The 25,891-nt window shown below is 37.4% G+C and overlaps 2 protein-coding genes and 2 long non-coding RNA genes across 5 annotated transcripts; 3 read left to right on the top strand and 1 right to left on the bottom strand.

Annotated features, from left to right (window-relative positions):
• The first annotated feature begins 4,618 nt into the window (after nt 1–4,618).
• On the top strand, nt 4,619–7,257 carry LOC130995153 (uncharacterized). Of its 2 annotated transcripts, XR_009092077.1 has the most exons (4): nt 4,619–5,204; nt 5,738–6,190; nt 6,266–6,463; nt 6,949–7,257. It is a non-coding gene; the product is annotated as an uncharacterized LOC130995153 (long non-coding RNA). The 2 variants fall into 2 exon arrangements; XR_009092076.1 differs by lacking the exon at nt 4,619–5,204 and having other exon boundaries at nt 5,211–6,190.
• Nucleotides 7,258–12,091: 4,834 nt separating this feature from the next.
• Nucleotides 12,092–14,393, top strand: LOC130995150 (ankyrin repeat-containing protein At5g02620-like). The gene is made up of 2 exons (XM_057920304.1): nt 12,092–12,751; nt 13,536–14,393. Exons 1-2 carry the CDS (start codon nt 12,179–12,181, stop codon nt 14,181–14,183), a joined length of 1,221 nt encoding a protein of 406 aa, XP_057776287.1. The 5' UTR covers nt 12,092–12,178; the 3' UTR covers nt 14,184–14,393.
• Nucleotides 14,394–16,410: 2,017 nt separating this feature from the next.
• LOC130995155 (uncharacterized) lies at nt 16,411–18,166 on the bottom strand. The gene is made up of 2 exons (XR_009092079.1): nt 16,658–18,166; nt 16,411–16,537 (listed from the first exon to the last, which is right to left on the bottom strand). It is a non-coding gene; the product is annotated as an uncharacterized LOC130995155 (long non-coding RNA).
• Nucleotides 18,167–20,472: 2,306 nt separating this feature from the next.
• Nucleotides 20,473–20,976, top strand: LOC130994508 (ankyrin repeat-containing protein At5g02620-like). Its single transcript, XM_057919551.1, has one exon. It carries the CDS (start codon nt 20,473–20,475, stop codon nt 20,974–20,976), a length of 504 nt encoding a protein of 167 aa, XP_057775534.1.
• The last annotated feature ends 4,915 nt before the right edge of the window (nt 20,977–25,891 follow it).

The following is a 25,891-nucleotide window of genomic DNA, read 5'->3' as shown; positions in this document are numbered from 1 at the left end:
TCTCCCATTTCTGCATCAAGGGATGAACTACAACACCTCACACAACGCTTGATCATCTATGATGTAAACGCCCATCCCCACTCCATCATCATGTCTAGTTACATATTATTATATCTTTGGTCTTTGAAATCAATTGAAATGGTTTCACACTGCTTTATAATACTAAAATATTGCATAGAATTTCCTGTAACAACCATATATATATATATATATATATATATATATATATATTATTGTTTTATTGAAGTGTGATGCATTTATCTAGAATATTCTAGGTGAGAATAAGCTATGAATATTCTAGAGAATTCACCACTAGCTAGATTAATCTAGAGTATTCTAAATAATACTAGGACAAGTATGAGTAATCTAGAGATTAGATATTTTCTATATAGTATCTAGAGAATTCCTTAAGTGGATGCTAGTAGAGAATTCTAGATACAAGTTAGTGTAGTGGGATCTAGAGAGATCTTCCCACACCTATAAATAGAGCTCTTGTGAGCCATTTGTAACAAATCTCAAACTAATCTCACATAATCTCAAACATCTCAAAAACATCACTCTATCTAATATTATCTAAGTTCTTTGGAGACAAGAGCTCCACTCTAAAATCATTCTCTCTATCTTCTACACACACTACACTCACAATATTCTCTACACCACTTCACTACAATCACTCACCACACTCAAACCTCTATATAATCACCTCCATTTTCTAACAAGTGGCATCAGAGCTTGTTCGATCATAAGCGGGCGTTATGGCGTCGTCAAGTCTCTCCATCACGACTCCAATATTCAATGGAGAAAACTATGACTATTGGAGTGTTCGTATGAAGACTTGCCTTGAATCCCATGATCTTTGGGATGTCATTGAAGAAGGAATCACCATGCCGGGAGAAGATATCGACAAGACATCCTCATCCGAGGTACGTAAGAAATTAAAGCAACAAAATGCTAAAGCTCTTTATCTTCTCCAACAATCTGTTAGTGATTCTATCATGGCAAGAATTATTCGAGCCACTACTGCAAAAGAAGCTTGGGATATCCTTAAGGAGGAGTTCCAAGGAAACGTTAAAGTTCGAACCATTAAACTGCAAAGTTTAAGGCGAGAACTAGAGAATCTTAAAATGAAAGATTCAGAAGCCGCAAAAGATTATTTCTCAAGAATAATGGAAATAATCAATCAAATGCGGTCATACGGAGATAACGTCTCCGATGAAAGGATCATACAGAAGGTCTTAATCAGCCTTACCGAGAAGTATGATCCAGTAGTGGCGGCGATTGAAGAATCAAAAGATTTATCAAAAATGTCTGTCGCGGAGCTGATGGGTTCCTTGGAAGCACACGAGCAACGATTGAGCAGGCGACATGAAAGTTCACTAGAGAGTGCCTTTCAGTCCAAGCTCAACGTTAGAGGCAATAAGTCAAGCAGCGGCGGAAATTTTAAAAGCAATCACAAGGAAGGAAGCTCCAGCAACAAGGAGAGCAAGGCAAATTTTCCACCATGCGGAATTTGCAAGAAGACAAATCACTTGGAGAAGGATTGCTATCATCGAGGAAAGCCACAGTGCAAAAACTGCAAAAGGTTCGGGCACGTGGAAAAAGATTGCAGAGATAGAAGAAATCATCAAGCCAACTATTCAGAAAATCAAAATGAGAAGGAGAACATGTTCTATGCATGTCACTCGGCAACGGAAGCAGGAGAAGAAGAATGGTACATCGATAGCGGATGCAGCAACCACATGACATCCAACGAGACCATCTTCCGTGAGTTAGATACTTCAGTCAAGACGAAGGTGAAGATGGGCAATGGAGAACTGGTGGAGACGAAAGGGAAAGGTACAATTGCCATAGAAACTAATAAAGGTACGCGATTTATTAGAAATGTTCTCTTAGTACCTCGTCTTGCACAAAGTCTATTAAGTGTTGGCCAAATGATGGAAAGTGGATATGCCCTCCACTTTGAGAAAGATTCTTGTCGAATTTACGACAAGAAAAATAACCAAGATATTGCAGTAGTAAAAATGGGAAAAAATAGAAACTTTCCCATTCAATGGCAATATCCACAAAAGGCAATGGTGGCTCAACTCGACGATACGAGTCTATGGCACCGGAGATTTGGGCATTTCAACCTAAATGCCTTGAGGCTACTTCATCAGAAAAATATGATGAGAGATATGCCTCTTCTAAATGAAAGAGAAGGTGTATGCGAAGGATGCATGATCGGAAAGCAACACAGACAACCATTTCCAACGGAGAAAACATGGCGAGCCAAGGAGATACTAGAGCTTGTCCACACCGACGTTTGCGGTCCAATGCGCACACCTTCAGTAAACCAAAACAGGTACTTCATACTCTTTATTGATGACTACTCTAGAATGACTTGGGTATATTTTCTCCAAGAAAAATCAGAAGTCTTTAGAATCTTCAAGAGATTCAAGAACTTTGTGGAGAACCAAAGTGGTCGCAAAATAAAGAAACTGAGAAGCGATCGAGGTACCGAATACAACTCAAAAGAGTTCGACAAGTTCTGTGAAGATGAAGGTGTGGAGCATCAACTAACGGTGGCCTACACTCCACAACAAAACGGAGTGTCAGAAAGAAAGAATCGAACAGTCATGGAGATGGCGAGATCCATGCTGGCGGAGAAAGGATTACCAAAGAAGTTTTGGGCAGAGGCAGTATATACATCGGTCTACCTACTCAACCGATGTCCAACAAAGGCCGTGCTAAACAAGACGCCGATCGAAGCTTGGTCAGGACAAAAGCCTTCAGCTAAACATTTGAGGGTCTTTGGAAGTATCTGCTACATCCACATTCCCTCAGTAAAAAGACACAAACTGGAGGACAAGACGGAGAAGGGAATCTTCCTCGGCTACAGCTCTAAATCCAAGGGTTATAGAATCTACAATCTTGAGACCAAGAAGCTGGTGACAAGTCGAGACGTGGAATTTGACGAACAAGCCTCCTGGAATTGGGAGACAGAAAGTGTTGAAAGGCAAACAACAACTACACTCCTAAAAGAAGTCACAGAACATGGAGAACAAGATCAACAAAGCCCACCAAGGTCCTCTTCAGAAGCCAATACCTCAAGTGGATCCGACTCAGACTCCTCACCAGACTTTCCACCTTTTCGGGTAAGAACTCTAGCAGATTTATATGAATCCACTGATATATATGAGACATGCAACTTTTGTTCTTTGGAGCCAAGTAACTATGCAGAAGCATCCAAAGAGAAAGTTTGGATTAAAGCAATGGAGGAGGAGATAAAAATGATAGAAAAGAATGATACTTGGGAGTTGGTGGATCTTCCAAGTGACAAGGAAGTCATTGGAGTCAAATGGGTGTTCAAGACAAAGCTGAATCCTGATGGTTCGATCCAGAAGCATAAGGCAAGACTTGTCGCAAAAGGATATGCTCAAATACCAGGAGTCGACTACACAGAAACGTTTGCTCCAGTGGCACGGATGGACACAATTCGAGCATTCATAGCTCTGGCGGCTCAAAAGAGATGGAAAATCTATCAACTTGATGTTAAGTCGGCATTTCTCAATGGAGATCTAACAGACAAGATATATGTGGAGCAGCCAGAAGGATTCACAAAGCAAGAAGGCAAAGTTCTTCACCTCAAGAAAGCACTCTATGGGCTCAAACAAGCGCCACGAGCCTGGTACAGCAAAATAGACGGATATTTCACCGGTCAAGGATTCAGGAGGAGCAAGAACGAAGCAACTCTATACATCAAAACTCAAGGTACGGACATCCTGATTGTCTCTCTTTATGTTGATGACTTAATTGTCACAGGAAATAACACAAAATTGATCGAGGATTTCAAGAGAGACATGATGAGCACATTTGAGATGACGGACTTAGGATTAATGCACTATTTTCTCGGAATGGAGATAAGTCAAGAGGAAGAAGGCATCTTCCTATCACAAAAGAAGTATATTGAAGATATGCTCAAGAAGTTCAAGATGCAAGACTGCAAGCCAGTGGTTACACCTCTCATTCCAAATGAGAAGTTGAAGAAAGAAGATGGGTCAAAACCGACGGATTCTACCAACTATCGAAGTTTGATTGGGAGTCTACTATATTTGACGGCAACGAGGCCTAACATCAAGTATGCAACAAGCCTTCTATCCAGATTCATGGAAAGTCCGAAGGAGACCCACTATGGAGCAGCAAAGAGACTTCTCAGATACCTGCAAGGTACGCTCAACTATGGTATCTGGTACAAACCAAAGTCTGACTCACAGATCAGTGGATATAGTCACTACAACAAAAATTGGATAAGACATTACACATATAACACTGTTTTTTGTCAAAGTCTGTGGTCTTATATATTTTGTCTGTGGTCTTATCTTTGTCTGTAGTCTTTTAGCATGTAAATATGCTAATAGACACTAGACTTATGAGTCTGTTGTTATAGCTGAGTTGTTAAATATAATCTATAACACTGGATCTAATAGTCCATGGTCATATATATGATGTTATTTTATAAAAATAATAAATTGGTGAAATAATAATAAAATTTAAAAAATAATTTTGTTTTTCTTTAAAATAAATGTAATCTAATCTAATTTCCCCAAACCACCAATCACTAGCTCTCTCTCCCGTCTGCTTTTCCCCCAAATCCCATTCCGCTGCTCCTTCTCCAATCACCAAACCCTATCGAAGCCGCTGCTATGGTAAACGGTGGCGGCAGGCGGATGAGTGAGAGGAAGAGGCAGAGGGTAGTTTTCTAATTGGGGTCTTGAGAGAGAGATTTTGGGTTTCTATCTGGGGGTTTGACCAATTGGGGGATGGGGATGGAGAAAGAGTCGACGAAGAGATGGAGAAGGGGGCGGCGACGCGGCAGCCGTGGAAGAGCGGCTGCGGCTGCAGCTGTTCATGGCGAGAGAGGAGATGGAGACCGAGAGAGTCGGGTGAGATGTTGAGAGGGAGAGTCGACAGATGCAGATGATGGTGGGGGTGAAGAACCGCTGGCGAAGCGCCGCCGGTCTTGCTGGAGGTGGTCGGCGGCTTGGGAGAGAGAAGAGAGATTTCTGAGAGAGAGAGAGAGAGAGAGAGAGACGCTGGATGTGGCCAGCCCTAGCTCGAGTTCGATTCAGTTCCTCTTAGCACTCTTGCTCCTTCGGATTCAGCATGCTGCTCCACTCTGACTTCAGCTCGTCGTCTCTCCGCAATTCTAACTATTCACTTTCGAGGTATTATTTCATCCTACTCAATTTGTAATTGTTGTTGATTCCTGTTGTTTTTCGTGATTCATTAATCCATTGCTCATCCTTGTTTTGATTTAGCTTGAAGAAGAAAAATTTTGCTTTTTGTTTGGAATTTATATTCAGTGGATGGTTGAATGGCTTCCTACTTTGGTATATGATGTTTGTTGTTTCAGGTTTTTGCATTTTAAATTGTGCAAAAAACTTCATGTTAAAAATTGAATCATTTTGCCATTCCGTATATTATTTTTCGGTTTTCTCCTTAATTGATTTTCTGCCATTTAACGATTTATCAAAGACTAGGATGCGTAACGTAGTTAACCAAATACTCATTAGTGTGGTTGTGAATATTGAAATTGTGAGCATTGATGGGTTAAGATTATCTGGTAATAGTAAGAGATTATCTTGAACATACTTATGTCAGATAAGCCGTCATTTATTCTTTTGTTTTGTGGTTTAAGTTGGCCTTAGAGGTGTTATATCGATTGACTAAGACTCGAAAACCTTTTGATTTGATGCAGATTTAACTATAATTATTGGAGCAGGTTTGGGACTTGGAGATTTGATAATTTATAATTGTTTTTTGCTTATTAATGTTTCATATCCAACTGGCACTAGAAACCCCAGTAACACCATATCCGAATATGCAGAGAAAGTTGCCAAGAATGTTCTTGGAGAGTTACTTTATTGCTACTTTAACTTAGTTATGAATGAAGAGACATGTTTCATATGGCCCAATGAAGATTTTGTGTTCGTATATTTAGGCTTCACCTCTTCAGATACGCTTTCTTATTAGCGTCCTATATACTATATGTTCTTCGCTTTTCCTATACTCTTCTGTTGCAGTGTGCTAGACAAGGGTTTGCACTTGGTCTTACAATGTTAGTTGGCATGGTTCATAGCATTAAATTAGAGTCCTTGTTAAAGCTAATTACAACTTTGCTGGAGGTCTCTTCTTCCATGAAGGGGGTCAGGTGAGTATTGGTCCCTTCTCATGAAGTCAGTAATTGAGATTTATATTTTATTTATGTGGAGCCTTTTATTTATAGGAGGTTAAAGACTGCTTACTGGGCCGTTTATTTGCATATGGAGCTCTTGCAAGATCGGGAAAGCTTACTGAAGAATGGATATCAGATAATAGTAGTGCACTCATCAAAGAATTTAACAAATGTCTTATTGATCTTGCAGCTAAGAAACGGTACTTACAAGAGCCTGCTGTTGCTGTTTTATTGGAGATAGTGGGAAAGGTAATATGTCGTATTACTTACAGCACATTATTATTTTATCATCATCCTGTGGAGTGGAATATTTTTAGCATACAAGTTAACTTGATATGCATTGGATATGCATTCTGGTGATCATGAGGATTAAGTCAAAGGTCTTTTTTTTCTTTTTCTTTTTTTTTTCCTTTTTAAGTTATCCTTAAGATTTATTCTTCTGTAAGTACTCTATTAGTCTATTAGATCATGCTGGGACATAACTCGCATATTCTTCACAAATTTACATGTAACCAGTTTATGTATTAGTTTTAAGCTTTCCTGTGTATCATATCTCCGTATGATTGTTCAATTATTGGTTTCCTACCTTGACTAGATATTGCCCTATATTTTTGTCATGGTTTAGTTGCCTGAAGGTACTACTCGTATTTGTTTCTTAATTTTATTTTTTTTTATCACTGATTAAGTGATATTATTTCAAGTCTTTGCTGATCTGCATGTCTTGAATATTGCAGGAGTCTAGCTTCTGTCAGCCACGAGTACATAGTGTATGACCTGTTTTGGTTAGCCATGCAAGATGTTGATTCAGCATCAAGTCTAATTTCGAGCAAGAAGCACAAAAGAAGTCGTAAGAGTACCCATTCAAGTCAAAGTATCACGAGGTAGCTCAGCTTTACAAGGGCAAAGACTTGAGTTTTTTTTGGTTTGTGGTAGTTTTTTGTCATTTTTATTTTCTTTTGACTTTATATAGAACTATTGTACTTAGCATTTTGATTATCTTCGGATGATAATTTTAATACAAGTGTTAACTCATTTGAATGTTAGGATTGAACTTATTTGGTAGTGGATCCACACATTTTAGTTTTAGTTATTGTTAGAATTTGGTCGAATCTTTAAGTTGTAATGAATATTGAAATTTTATAATGATTATGTTATAAATGAAAATGATTTTCTCATGCTTTTAAATAAATATTGAATTTTCAGGAAAAAAAAATTCTTATAAATACAGGATTTAATTGATTTTAAAATTATAAAAGAGCATGGTTTTTTTGGGACCTACGACACAACTCAAAAACTGAGGTGGTATATAAGAAATAAATTGGGTGTTTTTCTACTACGACAACAGACAAAAGCTAGTGTCGTATACAGAAAATACCATAGACAATCGGCACCTACGACACTACTCGAAAACCATAGTGATATTAATGATACAACAACGGACTCTATGCTCTCAAAGACCATATACAATGTCTGTTGTCATAAATATCTATGACAACAGGCAATACCTGTGGTCTTTGAGCACCTTTTTCTAGGCACCTACGACACTACCACTTACAACAACAGACATTTTCTCTAATAGACAATAGGCATTGCCCAATGTCTATTAGCTTTTTTGTAGTAGTGAGTGATAGTGATTGGGCTGGATCTCAAGATGACATGAAAAGCACCTCAGGCTATGCTTTCAAGCTTGGCTCAGGAATTTTTTCTTGGGGATCAAAGAAGCAAGACTCAGTTGCACTATCAACAGCAGAAGCTGAGTATGTTGCAGCAGCCGAAGCAGCATGTCAAGCTATATGGCTTAGAAGAATACTAGCGGATATGGGCGAACCGCAAGACTCATCGACAGAGATCTACTGCGATAACAAGTCAGCTATAGCAATGGCTAAGAATCCAGTTCAGCACAATCGCACCAAGCACATCGATATCAAGTATCATTCTTGAGAGATGTTGAAGCAAAGAAACTTATCGAGATGAAGTATTGTCCAACAGAAGAGCAGTTGGCGGACATCTTCACAAAAGCACTACCAAGGGACAGATTCCAGTTTCTACGAAGAATGCTTGGAGTAACCGATAAATGCATCAAGGAGGAGTATTGAAGTGTGATGCATTTATCTAGAATATTCTAGGTGAGAATAAGCTATGAATATTCTAGAGAATTCACCACTAGCTAGATTAATCTAGAGTATTCTAAATAATACTAGGACAAGTATGAGTAATCTAGAGATTAGATATTTTCTATATAGTATCTAGAGAATTCCTTAAGTGGATGCTAGTAGAGAATTCTAGATACAAGTTAGTGTAGTGGGATCTAGAGAGATCTTCCCACACCTATAAATAGAGCTCTTGTGAGCCATTTGTAACAAATCTCAAACTAATCTCACATAATCTCAAACATCTCAAAAACATCACTCTATCTAATATTATCTAAGTTCTTTGGAGACAAGAGCTCCACTCTAAAATCATTCTCTCTATCTTCTACACACACTACACTCACAATATTCTCTACACCACTTCACTACAATCACTCACCACACTCAAACCTCTATATAATCACCTCCATTTTCTAACATGTTTATATTGCATGATATATTATTATATGCATTATAATACTATTACTCGATCTTGCTGGAATTGCATTAGCATATATAGGTTTTAATTAATGGATTTTGGTTTTGTTAAATCGATTCATATGTTTTATATTGACTTCTATGCACTATCAAACAAAAAAAAAAGAAAAACAAAAGGAAAAAGGGCAGAGAGAGAGAGAGGAAATGCTTGGTTCTTGTATCTATCTATACCGCACATTAATCAATTGTTTTGTTAAAGAATGAAGACAGATTTGCATTAATTAGCATATATATAGTTTAATATGAAAGATTAGCTAGTAAAAAACATAAAATAACCAGGGGGCTTAGCCCACTGGCCACCGGGTCCTCACTTAAGTGAAGTGGCCCGGGTTCGATCCCTCTTGGGAGCGAATTGGAGATTGGAGATATAAGGTGGATTTTGGTGAATGGAGAGATAATTAAGATGGTTCTTGGAGTGGATGGGGGAACTAATTAGGGGGAACTAATTACTAACATCTAACATGACTTTGCCTGAGTACACCCGAGTAGTATTATTTATATGATTTGAGTCAGGATATGTATGAGTTCAAATAAGGATACAGGTCAAAAAAGTAAAAAACATAAAATCTTGAGTACACCCGAGTAGTATTATTTATATGATTTGAGTCAGGATATGTATGAGTTCAAATAAGGATACAGGTCAAAGTTTAAGTGAAGGTGCAACTCAATTATACGTTACACCCGGATGTAAACAAGACCACCTTAGCAAAAAATATATATATATTATACGCTGATCGAGATCTATTGTTAATGAAAAAAATATATATACGGTTCACACTTTATACGCTGATCGAGATCTATTGTTAATGAAAAAAATATATATACGGTTCACACTTCTCAAATTTCACGAAAATGTAACATCCCAAATATTTAAATTTCATTAACAAATATATATACGGTTCACACTTCTCAAATTTCACGAAAATGTAACATCCCAAATATTTAAATTTAACATCCCAAATATTTAAATTTATGTATAAGTTGAATTATTAGTATTTTCTTGTATAGCTTATTATTTTTAGATAATTACATATGGATATGCACCATTAATTTTACCTAGATTATTATTATTATTATTATTATTATTATTATTATTATTATTAAGATTAGAACTCTTTTATCATCTTTATTCTTTATTCTATTAGGAGATATACATAGACTACAAATTCTACACCTATCAAACTCTTTTAAAAGACTAGTATAAATAAAGGCATAACATTTACCCTAAGACACACGCACACGCAAGAAATATTTTTTTTCGGTAATTCTCATCTCTCAAGTCCTTCATCAATATTCTTTGATCGCATCTATTTTTTTGGGTAAGCTTTTTATTCCTTTTTTTCGTATTTACACCCACTAGATCCTTAAGAAGTTATTAACCAATATATGCATATAATATATATACGAGTAAAAATTTGTTAGAAGCCTGATACTATATAATATTGCAAATCAATGAAGTATAATACTACGCAAGTGTTTCCTTTAAAATTTCAATTGCTAATGATAGTCAGTTGAGAATAATTTTTTTTTTATTTATTTAAGATGCGTTGGTGTTCGAAGTTGTTTCCTGTTAATAGTGTGTTAACTACTACTCCCTCCGTCCCAAATGAATGTCCTCCTTCTTTTGGGCACGATTATTAAGGATGCATTATCTACCTAATCTAGTAGAAACTGAAATGATGCATAATATGTCATTGAATCTTATATGCTGCCTAATCTAGTAGAAATTGAAATTTCCTTAATAATCTACTAGATTAGGTAGATAATGCATCCTTAATAACCGTGCCCAAAAGAAGGAGGACATTTCCTTTGGGACGGAGGGAGTATTAATTAGTAATTCTCTTTTTTCTAATCACATCAAAGTGGCTGCTCTTTTATTAGTTTACCAAGTCTTGATACTTTCATGTATTTCGAAAAATCCATTTAATATATATAGCTAATTGATTAAGTTAATCAGTTTTTCTATAATTTAATTTATTAATTTAGATCATAGACGGTAACTGTTAGTATAGGATTGTTTCTATTTTGAAAATTTATTCAATTTCTTTAATTATGAAAATAAAATAAAATTGTTTAATTCTTAGATTTTCGAAAAGTTAGTTTAATTCCAAATGGTTTATATGTTTTCTGCTTAGGTATATATATTTAGTTATATAGTTTTGCTTATAGGATTTTAGTTTAAGCTATTATAAGATTTTTTTATTATTATTATTATTGAAGCGGTGTATTATTTAATTAGGTGCAGTGCAATTAGGATTCTCAAATTCGATTTTGATTTTTTAGCTTCGAGATTTAAGGTGAGGGATTTTACGCTTATTCATATAGTTATATATGTTTTTATTATCGCGTTTGATTACTTGTTTACGTGCATCTTAATTACGACTATGTTGTTATGTGTGATCATGGGACCTAAGCAATTGATCTATGTTGTTATGTGCGATTATGGGACCTAAGCCATTGATCTATGATGTTGCGTGCGATCATGAGACCTAAGCCATTGATCTATGATGTTATGTGCGATCATGGAACCTAAGCCATTGATCTATGTTGATAAGTTGATCATGGGACCTAAGCCATTGATCTATGTTGATAAGTTGATCATGGGACCTAAGTCATTGATCTATGTATGTGTTTGGTCATGGGACTTAAGCCATCGACTCAAACTATGATTATGTTTGTCAAGGGGCTCCGGTCTCTTGGCGTATGGTTGCAAGCATGATAATGTGATTTGATTACGTATGTGACATATGTGAATATTTTGTTACTGAGTATATTTTTCAATATACTCACCCTTTATATTTTTCAGTTTTGCAGTTTCAGAGTCGAAGTGGCCATGGAAGTGGAGAATGACTAGGGATAAAGATTTTACATTAAACATTTTAGTTGAACTTGTTAAGTTTTATTTTATTTTATTTTTATTTTATGATACTACCTTAGTTTTGGCAAGTTGACTTTGAAATTAGTTTAAATTTTCTTTATAAATCAAGAAATTATTATTTTACTATCTTTTGTTCTCTAAATTTTTAAATAGTAAAGTTTATGAAAATTGAGGTGTTACAGAAAAAATATGATTTTCACCTAGTCCTTTTACCTTTACATTATATGTTGAAGAATGAACACAATAGAATAAAATTTCTACAAAGACCGAAGTTTAATTATTACCAGGAAAGTGAGTATGAAACTCACCTCAAGTGTCAGTACTTAAGTAGGAAATTATGCAGAAAATTCTCTTAATGACCAATTTAAAAAATTGTCTTTATATAAACATCTCCAGAATTATTGACTGTCTCAACACCATCAACAACATAATCAAGAAATTAATATTCACAACCAGGCAATGGTTCGAGAAGTAATTAGAAAAAAGCTTTACGATGCAGCAACACTAGGTGATGCAACAACGTTTCAACAACTACTCCAAGAAGATCCATATCTTCTCGATGTAGTTTCATTTCCCGATTCAAGAAATCTCCTCCACATAGCAACAAGAAGCGGACAAGCAGCCATTGTCGAGGAGATATTAAGGATCAACCAACATCTAGCCTGGAGTTTGGACTCCCAAAAATCGTCGTCTCTTCACATCGCAGCAGCAAAAGGGACAGTCGAAATCGCCTCAAAATTGCTAGCAATCGCCCCTCAGACGTGCTGGCTGCGCGACTGCCATGGCATGAATCCAGTTCACATTGCCGCCATGAATGGGCATGTGGAGATCTTGGAAGAGATCATTCGACACGACCCTTTGCCCGCAACGGAGAAGGTTGATCACAGACAGACCGTCTTGCATTTGTGTGTGAAACATGGTCAGCTTAGAGTATTGCAGGTTTTAGTGAACCATTTTCGTGAGCTTGTCCATTTGCAGGATGATTATGGAGAAACAGTTTTGCATTTGGCTGTTAGGTACAAACAAGTTGAGGTTAGTAAGTTGTCTTCGACTTTCTCACTTGATTAATTGACTCAATTTTGGTTTTAAACATTTTTATAATAGCAAAGATTATTTAATCAAATATTGATATAATATTAGTATTATTTTTTTACATGGAAAAATGATCTATTTGATTACACAACTAAACAACTTTAAACAATCTTTAGTAAATTAATAAACTCTATAAAATTAATCAATTTCTCTCAACTTGGGTTAGTTAAAAAAATCATCAATTTCGATTCGTTTAAATCCCTATATGGGGACGGCTGAGTAGGATGAGATCCGGTGTCCCACAATTTTATGTGTACCACCATGTTCCATTCTTATATCTATTATTTTAAAAATAATTTTTATTAAAATAAAATTTATTATAAAACTATGAATTATACTTAAATTTTATTTCAAATAATTAATTTTTTAAAAAAAGTATATACTATGACTTTGAATTTATCAACCAATTATTAGCTAATAAAAGTGAAATTAAATGATAAAAAATAATTATATACCCTAATTTGATGGAATAAACCCTAGTTAATAATCACAAAATTAAACTAAAGCATATAAAATTGAAATTGAAGAAAAAACATATAAGAAAATAAGCAAAATTGAAAGTGGGACACGAAGTGGGGCATAAAATGTGGTACACTGAATCTCGTTCCCGGGCGAGGTATTAAATTTTTCTAAATTTCCGTATGTGTATTTGGTTAAACCTTTACTTTTTAAATATGAGTAATTCACCTTTATACTTCAAACTATTGACCTTTGATCATCTTAGATTGTTCGGTATTTGGTAGAAAACACTGGAGTAGAATATCAATGTTCAAGGAATTCCAATCGAGAAACAGCTTTGGACATCTCCCTCCAGAGCCCCCAAGACACAATTCAATCTGAGATAACAAAAATCCTCGAACAAATAACGACAATAAAATTTTCAAATACCAGTTTGAACATGGTGTCGATTGAGGTGGTGTTGGTGATTCTGGCCCTGATCGCCGGCATGACGTTCCAGGCGGCGATCAACCCTCCCGGGGGCGTGTGGCAGGACGACTCGGCAACACACAAAGCCGGCACAGCGATCATGGCGTCTACCGATCCCGAGAACTACGAAGAATTCGTAGATGCTAACATGAGTGCTTTTCTTTTCTCAGTGCTCACAATCATAGGGCTCTGTATTCCGACGACGGAGAGGAAAATATCTTTGTTGATGGTTATCCTTACCGGATTTCTTTTATCGTTGGTATATTTCTGCGCAAGTTTTACGACTTCCATGTGGATGCTAAATCACCCAACAAAACATCGTTCTCTCATCATATCAGCTGCCATTTCCTACTTCTATTTTCTTGGATCTGTTCCTTACTACAGATACAGTCCACCCATGGTGTCCTCCTTCTGCAACTATGTTAGAGCTTGGCGTCAGAGTTAGTTAATCCAATATAAAAACTCAAACACCTGCCCTTGTTATCAACGTAGTTAGTATTGCATTTCATGTTCCACTATATATATCATTACTTTTTTCAACTTCTACTGCTTTAATTTGATATTACATTTATTAATTAATTTAGATTCACTAATCCAATCAGCTTTCATAATTATCTTTTTAACATATATACTATTTTGGCTGGACACGAGTTTTAATAAAAAAATTAATGAATATTGTATTTTTAATAGATATATAGAGGGTCCCGTCATGTATAAATATTGAATTAAGTGACTTAAGAAGAAATTAGGTTTAAGATTGAACAATGTTTATGTAATCATTCATCTCGCCCAGAAATTAAAAAAAAAGTTATAAAACACTCGGGAAGCGTTTGATTTGGTAGATGAGATAGATAAGATTAATAGGATTAGAGGGGTGATTGATTAAACAATCTACCCAATTCTGAAGTGGTAAATAATCACTATTTTGAATGATTGGATGTGGGTTGGTTATTAATCACTCATTTGAATGATGGGATGCCGCGATATGAGCCGGGTTCATATCATGACAGTCTCGCCAGCAGCGCGTCTCCGGGGCTACTGATAACAATTTTCTCGAGATCTCGACGTACCCTTGCGCTGCTGCTGTAATGGGCAGAGGTGACAGTTGTTGGGAGTCTAAAGTCCGAGCATCATAGAGTTTCTTTTCTACTGCTTCTGCAGCCATTCTTTTCTTTATTTCTTTCTCTGCTTTCTCCTTTTTCTATTTTATATTCACAAACGTCTCCTACTCTCCCAATATATCTATATCTATACTAATAGAAAAAGAGGCTAAGGCAGTCTAAGGACAACTTGTGGATTGCCTATTTTACCCTTACTACATATTTTATTTTAAAATTATTTTATATATTATATGTATTTATAAGAATATATTAATTCATTTAATATTACACTAAATCTATGTGATATATATCTATAGCTATTGATTAGGCTTATAAATAAATATATCCATCCAATAAATTATCTAACAAAAGTAATGAATTAATAATTTCTTTGAGATAATAAATTATCAAATAAACTAACATTAATCATGTGATATATATCTATAGCTATTGATAAGGCTTATAGATAAATATATCCATTCAATAAATTATCTAATAAAAATAATAAATTAATAGATTTTTTAAAATAATAGATTATCAAATAAAATAACTATAACTACACGTACAACGTACGTTCTTTCTGTTAGTATGTCTAAAAAAGAATCTCGCATGACAAGGTTGACCCAAATACATTTCTACCTAATTTCCTCACTGCTTGGTCGCAATTCAGAAAAGGACCTCACATTAAAGTAAGGGTAATTTGAAACAAAATTCTACCTAATTTCGGGTAAAGCAATATTTAATCTCTCTTGGCCAGCTAGCGTGTTTACTTTGAGCCATAGAAATTAGGGTTAACGGTAATTCAGAGCATCCACATTGGTGTTACATGATAGCTTACTTGATGAGGAGGGACCACATTGTGTAAAGAGGCTGCATTGGAATTACATGATAGCCTACATGATTTTTTTAGTTTTGAGTTTTATGCTTTTCACTTAAATTTAACTGCTCAAATTTAAATAACACATTTTACTAATAATTAAAATTCCATTAAAATAAAAAACCTAAAAATTACATAAAAAAATTAAAAAAAATTGAACAGTCAAAAAAGCACGGAAATCGAGGCAATCAAATTCAAAATTCAATTTTTTTTAATCGCGCGTGTAAAACACGCGCTGATTTTGATCACGCGTGTAGCCCTCGTGCAACTTAGGGCTGCATCGCCTTACATGATGCGAGCCTTACACGAGTAGGCCGCTATCGTGTAGGCGATGCGGATTGTAGTGACCCGCTCTTTTATATATTTTAAATCCAGTAATGAGTGTTTATTTTTGTTCATCAGTGAATGAAAACGGTTATTATCCTGATATGAATTCAGCTTATGATCCTGAATTCATATTATTAAAGCAGTCAATGATATTATTTTAGAGTTATAACTGACTTAGCAAAGTCACGTTAATTAATTAAGCGAGATGAGACTATCGATTCTATTATTTATAATTACTTAAGTCGTGGATTATTTCCGGCTTGTGAGGAGAATTAAATCTACGGATTTAATTTAGATTTATTTTACAGTTCATCGATGCTAGCAAGTAAGAAATCAAATATCGTGCGAGTATATATATATACGCTACATTAGTAAGAATTCAAGATTAGTATTTCATTAAGCGCGTTACTGTACTACAAGTTTATAATTCCCAAGAGGCAAGAGCTGTACTTCAGCCATATCCCACATTACTACACATCAAATGCAACACCATTCCTTGTTTAATACCATCAACCGACAAGGAATCAATAAAGGAAAATCATTAAAGCAATAAAGGAAAATCATTAAGGTTAGTGGAAAGAAATAAGTATGCTGCCACCATCCTTTGCTCCCCACCTCTTCAACCACCAAAAGCCATGCTTTCCTCCCTTTACAGCCACCAACTTCACTCCTTATTATATCACCCACCAAATTCTTCTCTCTTTAAGCATCAATAGCTTGAGAGAATTGTCTAGCTGCTGCAAAACTTCGAAGAGGTAAGATTGGCTTAGCCTTATCCATTTTTTTTTCTTTTCTTAGTTCTCCCTGCATTGTTAAAAAAAAACAAGATATGTGATTTTTTTTCAGCTATCTTCTCATTAAATTCAAACAGAGCAACAGACAGCCAAAAGGACAAAACAATCAAGGTATTACCATCTCAAGTTAGTCTATATGTTTGCATATTTCACACCCCAACATAGCATGCTTAGATCAATCAAAAATTCAGATATAGAATAGCTCAATCAGTTTTATTCACAAGACAAAGGCATAAATAGCAGTACATCAGACTAGAATTTTTATGCGAGATAAGTACGTTTCAACATTTTAGCTTCTAAACCAAGTACTCTAGATAACAATAACATTTATGAGATTCATAGAGTATTAGATACCACAAGAATTTCTTTTACACAACAATTGGGAATCGAACTTAGCTTTAGGAAATGAGGCTGACTGCCCTGCTCAGTGAATCGAGGACGCGACGGCAGAACTTTCACCGGCGTCGGAGGGGCGCAAGCACAGACCTCAGCGGTTCTGCTCGCCGGTTACTCAGTCACGACACAGCGGCAAAGGCGCTGCCTTTTTCCTCTTCCTACCAACGAAAGAGAGAGAGGAGGAATTAGATTTTCAGATTCTTTATTTTGAAAGGAAGAATGACTAGAGAACTTAGCTTTAGGATGAGTGGTACTGGACTGTCGGAGCTCTGCGACTCACGGCGACGGCGGCTCCGGGAGAGGCGGCTGCCGGGCTCTTGCTGTCAACAGCAGCGGCCGACGGCGGCGCTCCTCCAACGAGCCACTGACCACCGAACGAGCTGCAGCAGCTCCAGGCCGCGACTCCGGCGAAACAGCAGCGGTAGTTGGCGGCGACTTCGGACAAGCTGACGGCAGCGGCGTTCCTCCAGCAGGCGTTTTGACCACCGATCTCAGACAGCAGCGGCAACAGCAACATCTGTCGGCGGCGGTTGCGCCGGATCCTTCGCGGGTCTCAGGCGGCGGCGGCAGATCGCGTGAGAGGGTGAGATGTGCGTCTGTGTGTGCGTTTCTTTGAAGAGAGAGAGAGATCTGAAATTGTGTGGGTGAGAGAATAGTATGGACCGTGTTTGAAGGAGAAGAAGATGGAGTTGGGCCAATTCTTTGGGCTTTATTTATTTTAGTATTTGGGCTGTGATTGGGCCTTTATTTTTAATTGAGTTGGGCCGAAAAATTTGGGCCTCCTAGTTATTATTTTATTGGGCTTTGTTATTTATTTTCAGTGGGCTTGAGTTGGGCTGGATTATTTATTAATTTTGGGCCGATTTTATTTACTGATTGGGCCTCTGAATTTATTTATTTTACTCAGATGGGCTTTTATTACATTATTTCATTGGGCCGAATTTATTTAAATTGAAGCCCATCTATTTTTTTTAACTGAGCTGTTATATTATCTTCGTTGGGCCTCGTTTGAATTATTTAATTGAGCCCAGCTAATCAAATTATTTATTGAGACAATATTTATTTAATTACTTGAGCCGATGAATTGTTTCAATCGGGCCTCTCATGTTAATTATTCAAGCCAATTCTATTTAATTAATTATTACGAAAATTGAAAAAAAAAAAAAAAAAACTACGCTTATCGTAGAGCTAAGCACTCTTTTGCTAAAAGGATCCCTTCTCGAAGAGCTAATTAAACACTCTTCCATTTCTGCATCAAGGGATGAACTACAACACCTCGCACAACGTTTGATCATCTATGATGTAAACGCCCATTCCCACTCCGTCATCATGTCTAGTTACACATTATTATGTCTTTGGTCTTTGAAATCAATTGAAATGGTTTCACACTGCTTTACTAATACTAAAATATTGCACAGAATTTCCTGTAACAACCATATATTATAGTTTATACTGCATAATATATTATTATATGCATCATACTGTTACTCAACCATATATATATATAGGGAGGGGGCCGCTCCAATGAGACCCCCTAATTTTAGTGAGATCTAGGGCACGATCTGGTGCGTTTATTTCATCAATCATATGGCTGATATTGTATCTGGAGGGTGATTTTTTTTCGCAGGGTTCGAATCCTGGAGGGAGCAGAATATTTTAAATTTTGTTATTCATCAGTATATATTCCTTGTTCATCAGTATATATGTCTTATTCATTACCAATTTTTTAAATTTTGTTTTTCATCATTATATACACATCTTGTTCGTTAGATATACGTCTTGTTCATTAGTATTATATATCTTATTTATTGTACTCATGTTACACGAAAAATAGGGATCTCACTGGAGCTCGCCCCTATATAGGGAATATATATATATATATATATTATTGTTTATATTGCATGATAGTAATACTATTACTCGATCTTGCGGGAATTGCATTACCATAGGTTTTAATTAATGGATTTTGGTTTTGTTAAATCGATCCATATGTTTTAGATTGACTTCTATGCACTATCAAACAAAAGAAAAGAAAAACAAAAGGAAAAAGGGCAGAGAGAGGGAGAGAGGAAATGCTTGGTTCTTGTATCTATCTATACCGCACATTAATCAATTGTTTTGTTAAAGAATGAAGACAGATTTGCATTAATTAGCATATAATATGAAAGATTAGCTAGTAAAAAACACAAAATCTTGAGTACACTCGGGTATACCGTACAATCGGGTATTATTTATATGATTTGGGTCAGGATATGAGTTCAAATAAGGATACGGGTCAAAGTTTAAGTGAATGTGCAACCCAATTATACGGTACACTCGGATGTAAACAAGACCACCTCAGTAAAAAATATATATATAGTATAAGCTGATCGAGATTTATTGTTAATGAAAATGAATTTTAATTTTGGAATATCCTTACTCCATTATTTGATTCGTACATATTTAATCAAAAGAGATAATTATTGTAGAAATACTGATAATTAAAATGAAAATTTCAATCATACATTATCAATCGTAAATAGGAAATCTCTTAGTGGCTTTAGTTATGATACATAACTAATCTAAAATGGATTCACATTCGTACAAAATTAAATAATTGTAACCTGCCAAAATTAGGAAGCTTTACATAATAGTTATCTTATATGTAACAGGAAAATGAATTTAATATGTAGTCTATTTACTACATGACATCTAAAATATCATTATTCAATATTTTCTCAAAATATAATTAGGGTTAGAAAATATATGAAGGTATCAGTAAGAACCACATCTTTTCATGAGAATTGAGAACAATGCACAAATACATAAAATACATGAATAAAAGATGGTAAAATCATGAATAATTAAAATACGTAAAATACATAAACAAGAGATTTAGATCATGTGTGTGTGTTATATTTAATTGTTCATGATCTGATCATCTCTTATTCGTATATGTAATTTATTTGTTTGTTCACACTTCTCAAATTTCACGAAAAAAAATATGATTTTCACCTTGTCCTTTACCTTGACATTATATGTTGAAGAATGAATAAAATAACATTTCTACAAAGACTAAAGTTTATTACTAGGAAAGTGAGTATCAAACTCACCTCAAGTGTCACTTAAGTAGGAAATTATGCAGAAAATTCTCTTCATGATCACTTCAAAAAATTGTCATTATATAAACATCTCCAGAATTCTTGACTGCCTCAACACCATCAACAACATAATCAAGAAATTAATATTCACAATCAAGCAATGGTTCGAGAAGTAATTAGAAAAAAGCTTTACGATGCAGCAACACTAGGTGATGCAACAACGTTTCAACAACTACTCCAAGAAGATCCATATCTTCTCGATGTAGTTTCATTTCCCGATTCAAGAAATCTCCTCCACATAGCAACAAGAAGCGGACATGCATCCATTGTTGAAGAGATATTAAGGATCAACCAACATCTAGCCTGGAGTTTGGATTCCCAAAAATCGTCGTCTCTTCACATCGCAGCAGCAAAATGGACAGTCGAAATCGCCTCAAAATTGCTAGCAATCGCCCCTCAGATGTGCTGGCTGCACGACTGCCACGGCATGAATCCAGTTCATATTGCCGCCATGAATGGGCATGTTGAGATCTTGGAAGAGTTCATTCGACACGACCGTTTGCCTGCAACGGAGAAGGTGGATCACAGACAGACCGTCTTGCATTTGTGTGTGAAACATGGTCAGCTTAGAGTATTGCACATAGAATCCGCGATTCTGCCCTAAGGATGTGCCACCGCATCCTCTCATACTCCCTCTTTGGAAAACTGGACAGTGGGAATGCAATGTCCAAAAAGGATCTTTACATCCTTTGGGCAATGCACAACAAGGTGAAGCTCAAATTCGGAGCCTTCCTGATCGAGCATATAGAGTCCATCATCAGCAAACCCAATCAAAGGCTCTCATGCATCCAGTTCACCACCGCATTCGCCCAACTGATCGAGATCGAGGAAGAAAATACCTGAATCGAGGCAAAAAAGCTCAATATTGAGGCTTTGATTCGTATGAGAGACGTGATGATGGAGAGAGGTGTGCCCAAGTTCACCAACCCAGAGGAGAGAGAGGTTTCGGTGGCCGAAGGCCAAAGCCCTGCTATGGGCAAAGGAAAAGAGAAGGTGAAGGAATCAGAGTCAGAGGACGAAGAGAACCGGCTGGACAGGATTGAGTTCAGTATTGTGGAGACCCAGGTTGCGCTGGCTGCAACCCAAAATGCTCTTTTGGCCTTCTTCAAGCACCAGGGTTTCAGGTACCCACCTGCACCTGCCCCTTGAATTTTCACCCTCCCTAGGATGTTAGTTTTTTTTAAGTTGTTGTGTCTTTTGTCTTGTTTTGTTTTTTGTGTTGTGTTGTTTATTTTTGTTGAGTCTGTCTGGCCAATGCTAAGGGAAGGGTAACCTTTTGCCTGCACCGGTGTTATGCCCAAAAGGCAACACACTTGGTGCAGGCACCCAAAGTATTGGCCACTTGTGTTTTCGTTAGTTCTTTTTGTTGGAGTCTGTTTGTTTTCCTTGACCCCCTCCACACACCTACTTTGCTCAAAGCAAAGTGTGTGTGTGTGGGGGGCCAAGGCTCTTGTTGTTTTTGTGCAGGGTAATCCTTGTTCTCACACCCTTTGCCTCAAGGCAAAGTGTGTGAGTGGGAGGGAAGACCCACTTTTTTTTTTAGTTTTAGTAGAGTCTTGAGTCAGCACGTTATATTTTCGAGGTTGCTCATGTTTTGATGGTTTTTGAGTTCGATTATGTAAGTAGGACTTTTCCAAACTGTTGTGCCGTATGTAGTTGAGGACGATGGATAGGGTTGTGGGCATATTACCTTGTGAGGATTTGAGCTAAGCCACGCTGACTTATGCCCATAAGCAGCTCTTTCTTTCTTGTGTGAAATTGACATCTTGATTAGGGTGATGCTAGAACTTGCCTTGATTCTTAGTCAAACCCTGTGTACATAGTCTAGGTGCGTTAAATGATTTAGGCAATTCTTTCTTTAGCCCAAAAAACCAAATTAACGAACCCTACATCTATCACTTGTCAACCTTTTGAGCTTAATAATTCATTTGAATTCACTTATAAATTTGTCTAGATTTGAGCCGTCCTGGTCAAACTGAACTTAAGGGCAAAAGAAGGAAGATAGTGTAGTGGATCCTATGGGCAGGACTAGTGCAAAAATTGCAAAATGGGATATCTGATCCCAAAATAAAAAAAAATAGTCCGTAAAGAAAAAGAAAGAAAAAGAAAATAAAAAGAAAAAAAATAAAAAGAAAAAAAAATAAAAAAAGGAGAAGAAAAGAGTAATGGGAAGTATGTGCTTAGGCCCGCAAGAATAGGCAAGGATTTTAAAAAAATATGGGAAATTTGTTGCCCAGAATGAAGTTCAGGATGACCTTAGCCTCGTGCTAAAAATTCTCACCTTATGCCTTAAGCCACGTTACAACCCATAAAAGACCTAATGAGATGCACTTAGAGCTTTGACTAAAGGGGGAGACAATAGAAGATAGGCAAGCCTATGGTCAGAACCCAACAAGATGTCCAGAGTAAAAACACGAGCCTAAACACTTGAGAGAGAGAGAGTGAAAGGAGAGGAACATCCTCATGCCCAGAACCTGATCTTGACTCGACTGATGGCACGTTGTTTGCTTGATCTTGCTACTGGTCTTCTTTTTAATCATCATTGACTGTTGGACTAAGAAATATTAGCATGCTTTGTTGGTTGTGTTTTTGTTTTGTTTCCTGTTTCGTATGTGTCCGCTTTTGGGCAAAATTGTACGTGCACGGTTGAGGACAATCGTGTTTAAAGTGTGTGTGTGTGATGAGCCCAAGTTTGTGCTCTGTTTTAGGTCTAGATCGAGTCTTTTCCTTTTGTTTTGTGTTGTTTGGTCGCCTGGTGATACGTCTTCGACTTTTGGGCCATTTGGCCCTATTTTTTCCTTTTATTTGTGTCGGTACAGGTTTGTCAGGGGGAAAAACGAAGTTGTGAATGAAGGAAGGTCAGTAGAGCGGAAACGGAAGAAATGCGGTCAGAATGGGCATTACCGAGCCTGGAATGCTAAATCATGTTTACCAGCATGGAGCTTCGGCCAACAAGTACCTCTCCAACTCAACTTGGGGCATGGGAACCTGGAGCAACCCACCTGGTATAAGTCACACCAAAGAGAGCAATCCGTCTGATCGTTACCATGAGAAGCAGACAGCCAGAGCCATAAAAGGAAGGTCAATCTCGGAGATCTTGAAGAAACAAGTAGAAGGTGGAAGAAGAAGCTGGAAGGATCGAAGGAATGGGAAAGGTGGACTAAGCTTGCAGCTGGACGCCATCTTCAATCAGGATCAATCAAAGATCGAGCTAATTAAGGAAAGAAGATCTCGGCGAAGATTTGGAACCGGCGCAGCTATGGTTAGGCCTCTACCATCCGGCAGTATAAAAGACTAATGTTGTGCAGCGTGAAGAAGCTCTTGGCAACCAAAAAACTCTTGTTTTTACTTTCAGTATTCAATTAAATTCGCCGTGTGTGGCATCCAAAACAATTTACAATTCCGTATTTTCCCTTTTCCGTTGTGTTATTACTTTTGGACAAGTTCGAAGGCTTGAAGCCTAGGTACTATTTTATCTATTTCAGCATTTCATTTCGTTCTATCATGTGTTTAATTCTTTTTGCATTTATGAATTGTGTTATGTGTGAGTAATTCCCTTGGTGAGGTTTTAGGGGGTGGAAGTAATTGTTGTTAACATGTAAACATTCGTGAGGCACTTGTTCTTTCGGTTGAGTCTCGTGGTTCCGGAAGGATCTGTTCGAAACCATGGACAGTAGGGGCCTAACGGGTGATCTCCGTTCAGTAAAACGCTGTCCGTGTCAAGCAAAGGCCAGGGTTTACCAAGGTACAACAACCGGTATGCCCAAGACCGAGTAGCTGAGCAGCGTCAACAAAAGGCGTTGTAGATCCAGAAGGTGGGGAAAGGATTGATGGGATACACTGTCCTTCCTCAGTCTTGGGCTTCTCTAGAGACTATCCATCAACTGTGACGAGGCATAAAGCCATGGTTATCAAACGAGGAAAGCAATCTCGGCGCCGTAGCATGTCTATGACTGGTCGGCTGACAAAGCCGGAAATAGTTGAGTCCAGGAGGCATGTGTCACTAAAAGCGCAAAGTTGGGGACTTCGGGAGAGAAGGTTGGTGAGGGCCATACTTGGTGAGTAACGGGTATGGCTACTATCTAAGGAGGAGTGAAGCACTGCCTTGTGACCGGGGATTGTGTGATCTTCGGACCAAGTGACCACAATGAGATCAACCATCCTATATGTGAAGTACAATTCCTAGAAACGCCCCAATGTCTTTGGGCCACGCCTTGGAATTGTATGGATCATAGACGGATCATCAGTGTGCCTATGACCGAAACAAATGTTAACAACAGTTATGACCTAACCGAATAACCTCACCCCTTGTTATTATTGATCTTGTTTATTTCTTGTGCAGAGTATACAGATTGAGAATTGTGACACCTCAGTTTGTCGTAGGAGAACAAAGTGGTTCATCACTCCCTGTGGGATTCGACCCTGCGCTTACCGCTAAGACTAAGTTCTTATCGTGAGAAGTAGGAGCGTGTATTGTCCGTACTGGGCTTACACAGGTATTTTGTCCACACCGCACGACGGGTGTGTGTCACCTGGGAGGGTGTAGTTCTTTGGCAGGACCCGCTTATGGGCAAAAGGTGCTTTAGGGGTCAGAACTGCTGTCACCTTCCGTGAAAGAGGTATGTGCCGGAAGCAAGGGGGATTCGGAGGCAAAACCATCCCTTATGCCCATAAGTACCGCATGGAAGCTGACAGGCATGAGGAGGAGAACAGGGAAGGAAGTCAGAAGCACAGCAGACGGGCGAGACAGGACTGTGGAGTAGGCGCTTGATATGGGCCGAAGGCGGCAGCATCCAAGAAGAGACCGATAAGGCTAAACCTCCGCCTTATCCCGAAGGAAAGAAATCTTCAAGATACTAGGTCTGAAAATGGATAGCATCTCCATGCCTTGCATGGATCCGGCCGCAACAACATGGGTTGGGCCTTTTGTTGCCCTAGTCGCGCCTATATATATACCCGAAGAGCTTTCGAAGCGGGGGGTGTTGAAGAACCGACTGTTGTACATTTTGTTTACGATCTTTTGGAGTTCAAGCTTGCCCAGGCTGTGGGCGTAGTTCTAGGTTACTTCGCTTATGTTCTTTGCGGCACTTTTGGCCGTAAGCACTATTTTATTTCTTTAAGTATTTTCAGTTTGTTTTTAATCATGCCTGTTGCGTTTGTTGTTTACTTTATATCTGGCTAGTTTTATATTCTGATTTGGGCAAGATGATCTAAGCATGAACACTTAACTCGAGAGGTCTAATTTGGACATAATAATTGTACGAGCATATTCCCGATACACTAGGTTTGATTCCAATAAGGTTGTAACAACTTGGTTAATTAATTGATCACACTAGTTAACTAGGGAGTTTTGGCCACAAGTAAACTTTGGGCAAAAGCGAGACACCATCGACCTCCAAAATAGTACAACGAGTGTTGGAGCCGTGACTGCGGTGAAATATCTGCGTAAGAGTCAAGTGGGTCTATCTAAATCTTAAAGCATTCTGGGCAAAGCACAACTAGCGATAGGCCATCGCAGA

This window comes from Salvia miltiorrhiza, chromosome 7, assembly GCF_028751815.1.
Source record: "Salvia miltiorrhiza cultivar Shanhuang (shh) chromosome 7, IMPLAD_Smil_shh, whole genome shotgun sequence".
Classification (NCBI taxonomy): domain Eukaryota; kingdom Viridiplantae; phylum Streptophyta; class Magnoliopsida; order Lamiales; family Lamiaceae; genus Salvia; species Salvia miltiorrhiza.
The sequence above is the reverse complement of the archived record's forward strand: the minus strand, read 5'-3'. Positions and strand labels throughout refer to the sequence as shown.

Bases quoted from the DNA above. Each gene is read 5' to 3' on its own strand.
- LOC130995150 (XM_057920304.1), top strand. From the start codon at position 12,179: ATGGTTCGAGAAGTAATTAGAAAAAAGCTTTACGATGCAGCAACACTA. The intron at 12,752-13,535 runs GTTAGTAAGTTG...TGATCATCTTAG, and splicing joins TTAGGTACAAACAAGTTGAG to ATTGTTCGGTATTTGGTAGA.
- LOC130994508 (XM_057919551.1), top strand. From the start codon at position 20,473: ATGGTTCGAGAAGTAATTAGAAAAAAGCTTTACGATGCAGCAACACTA.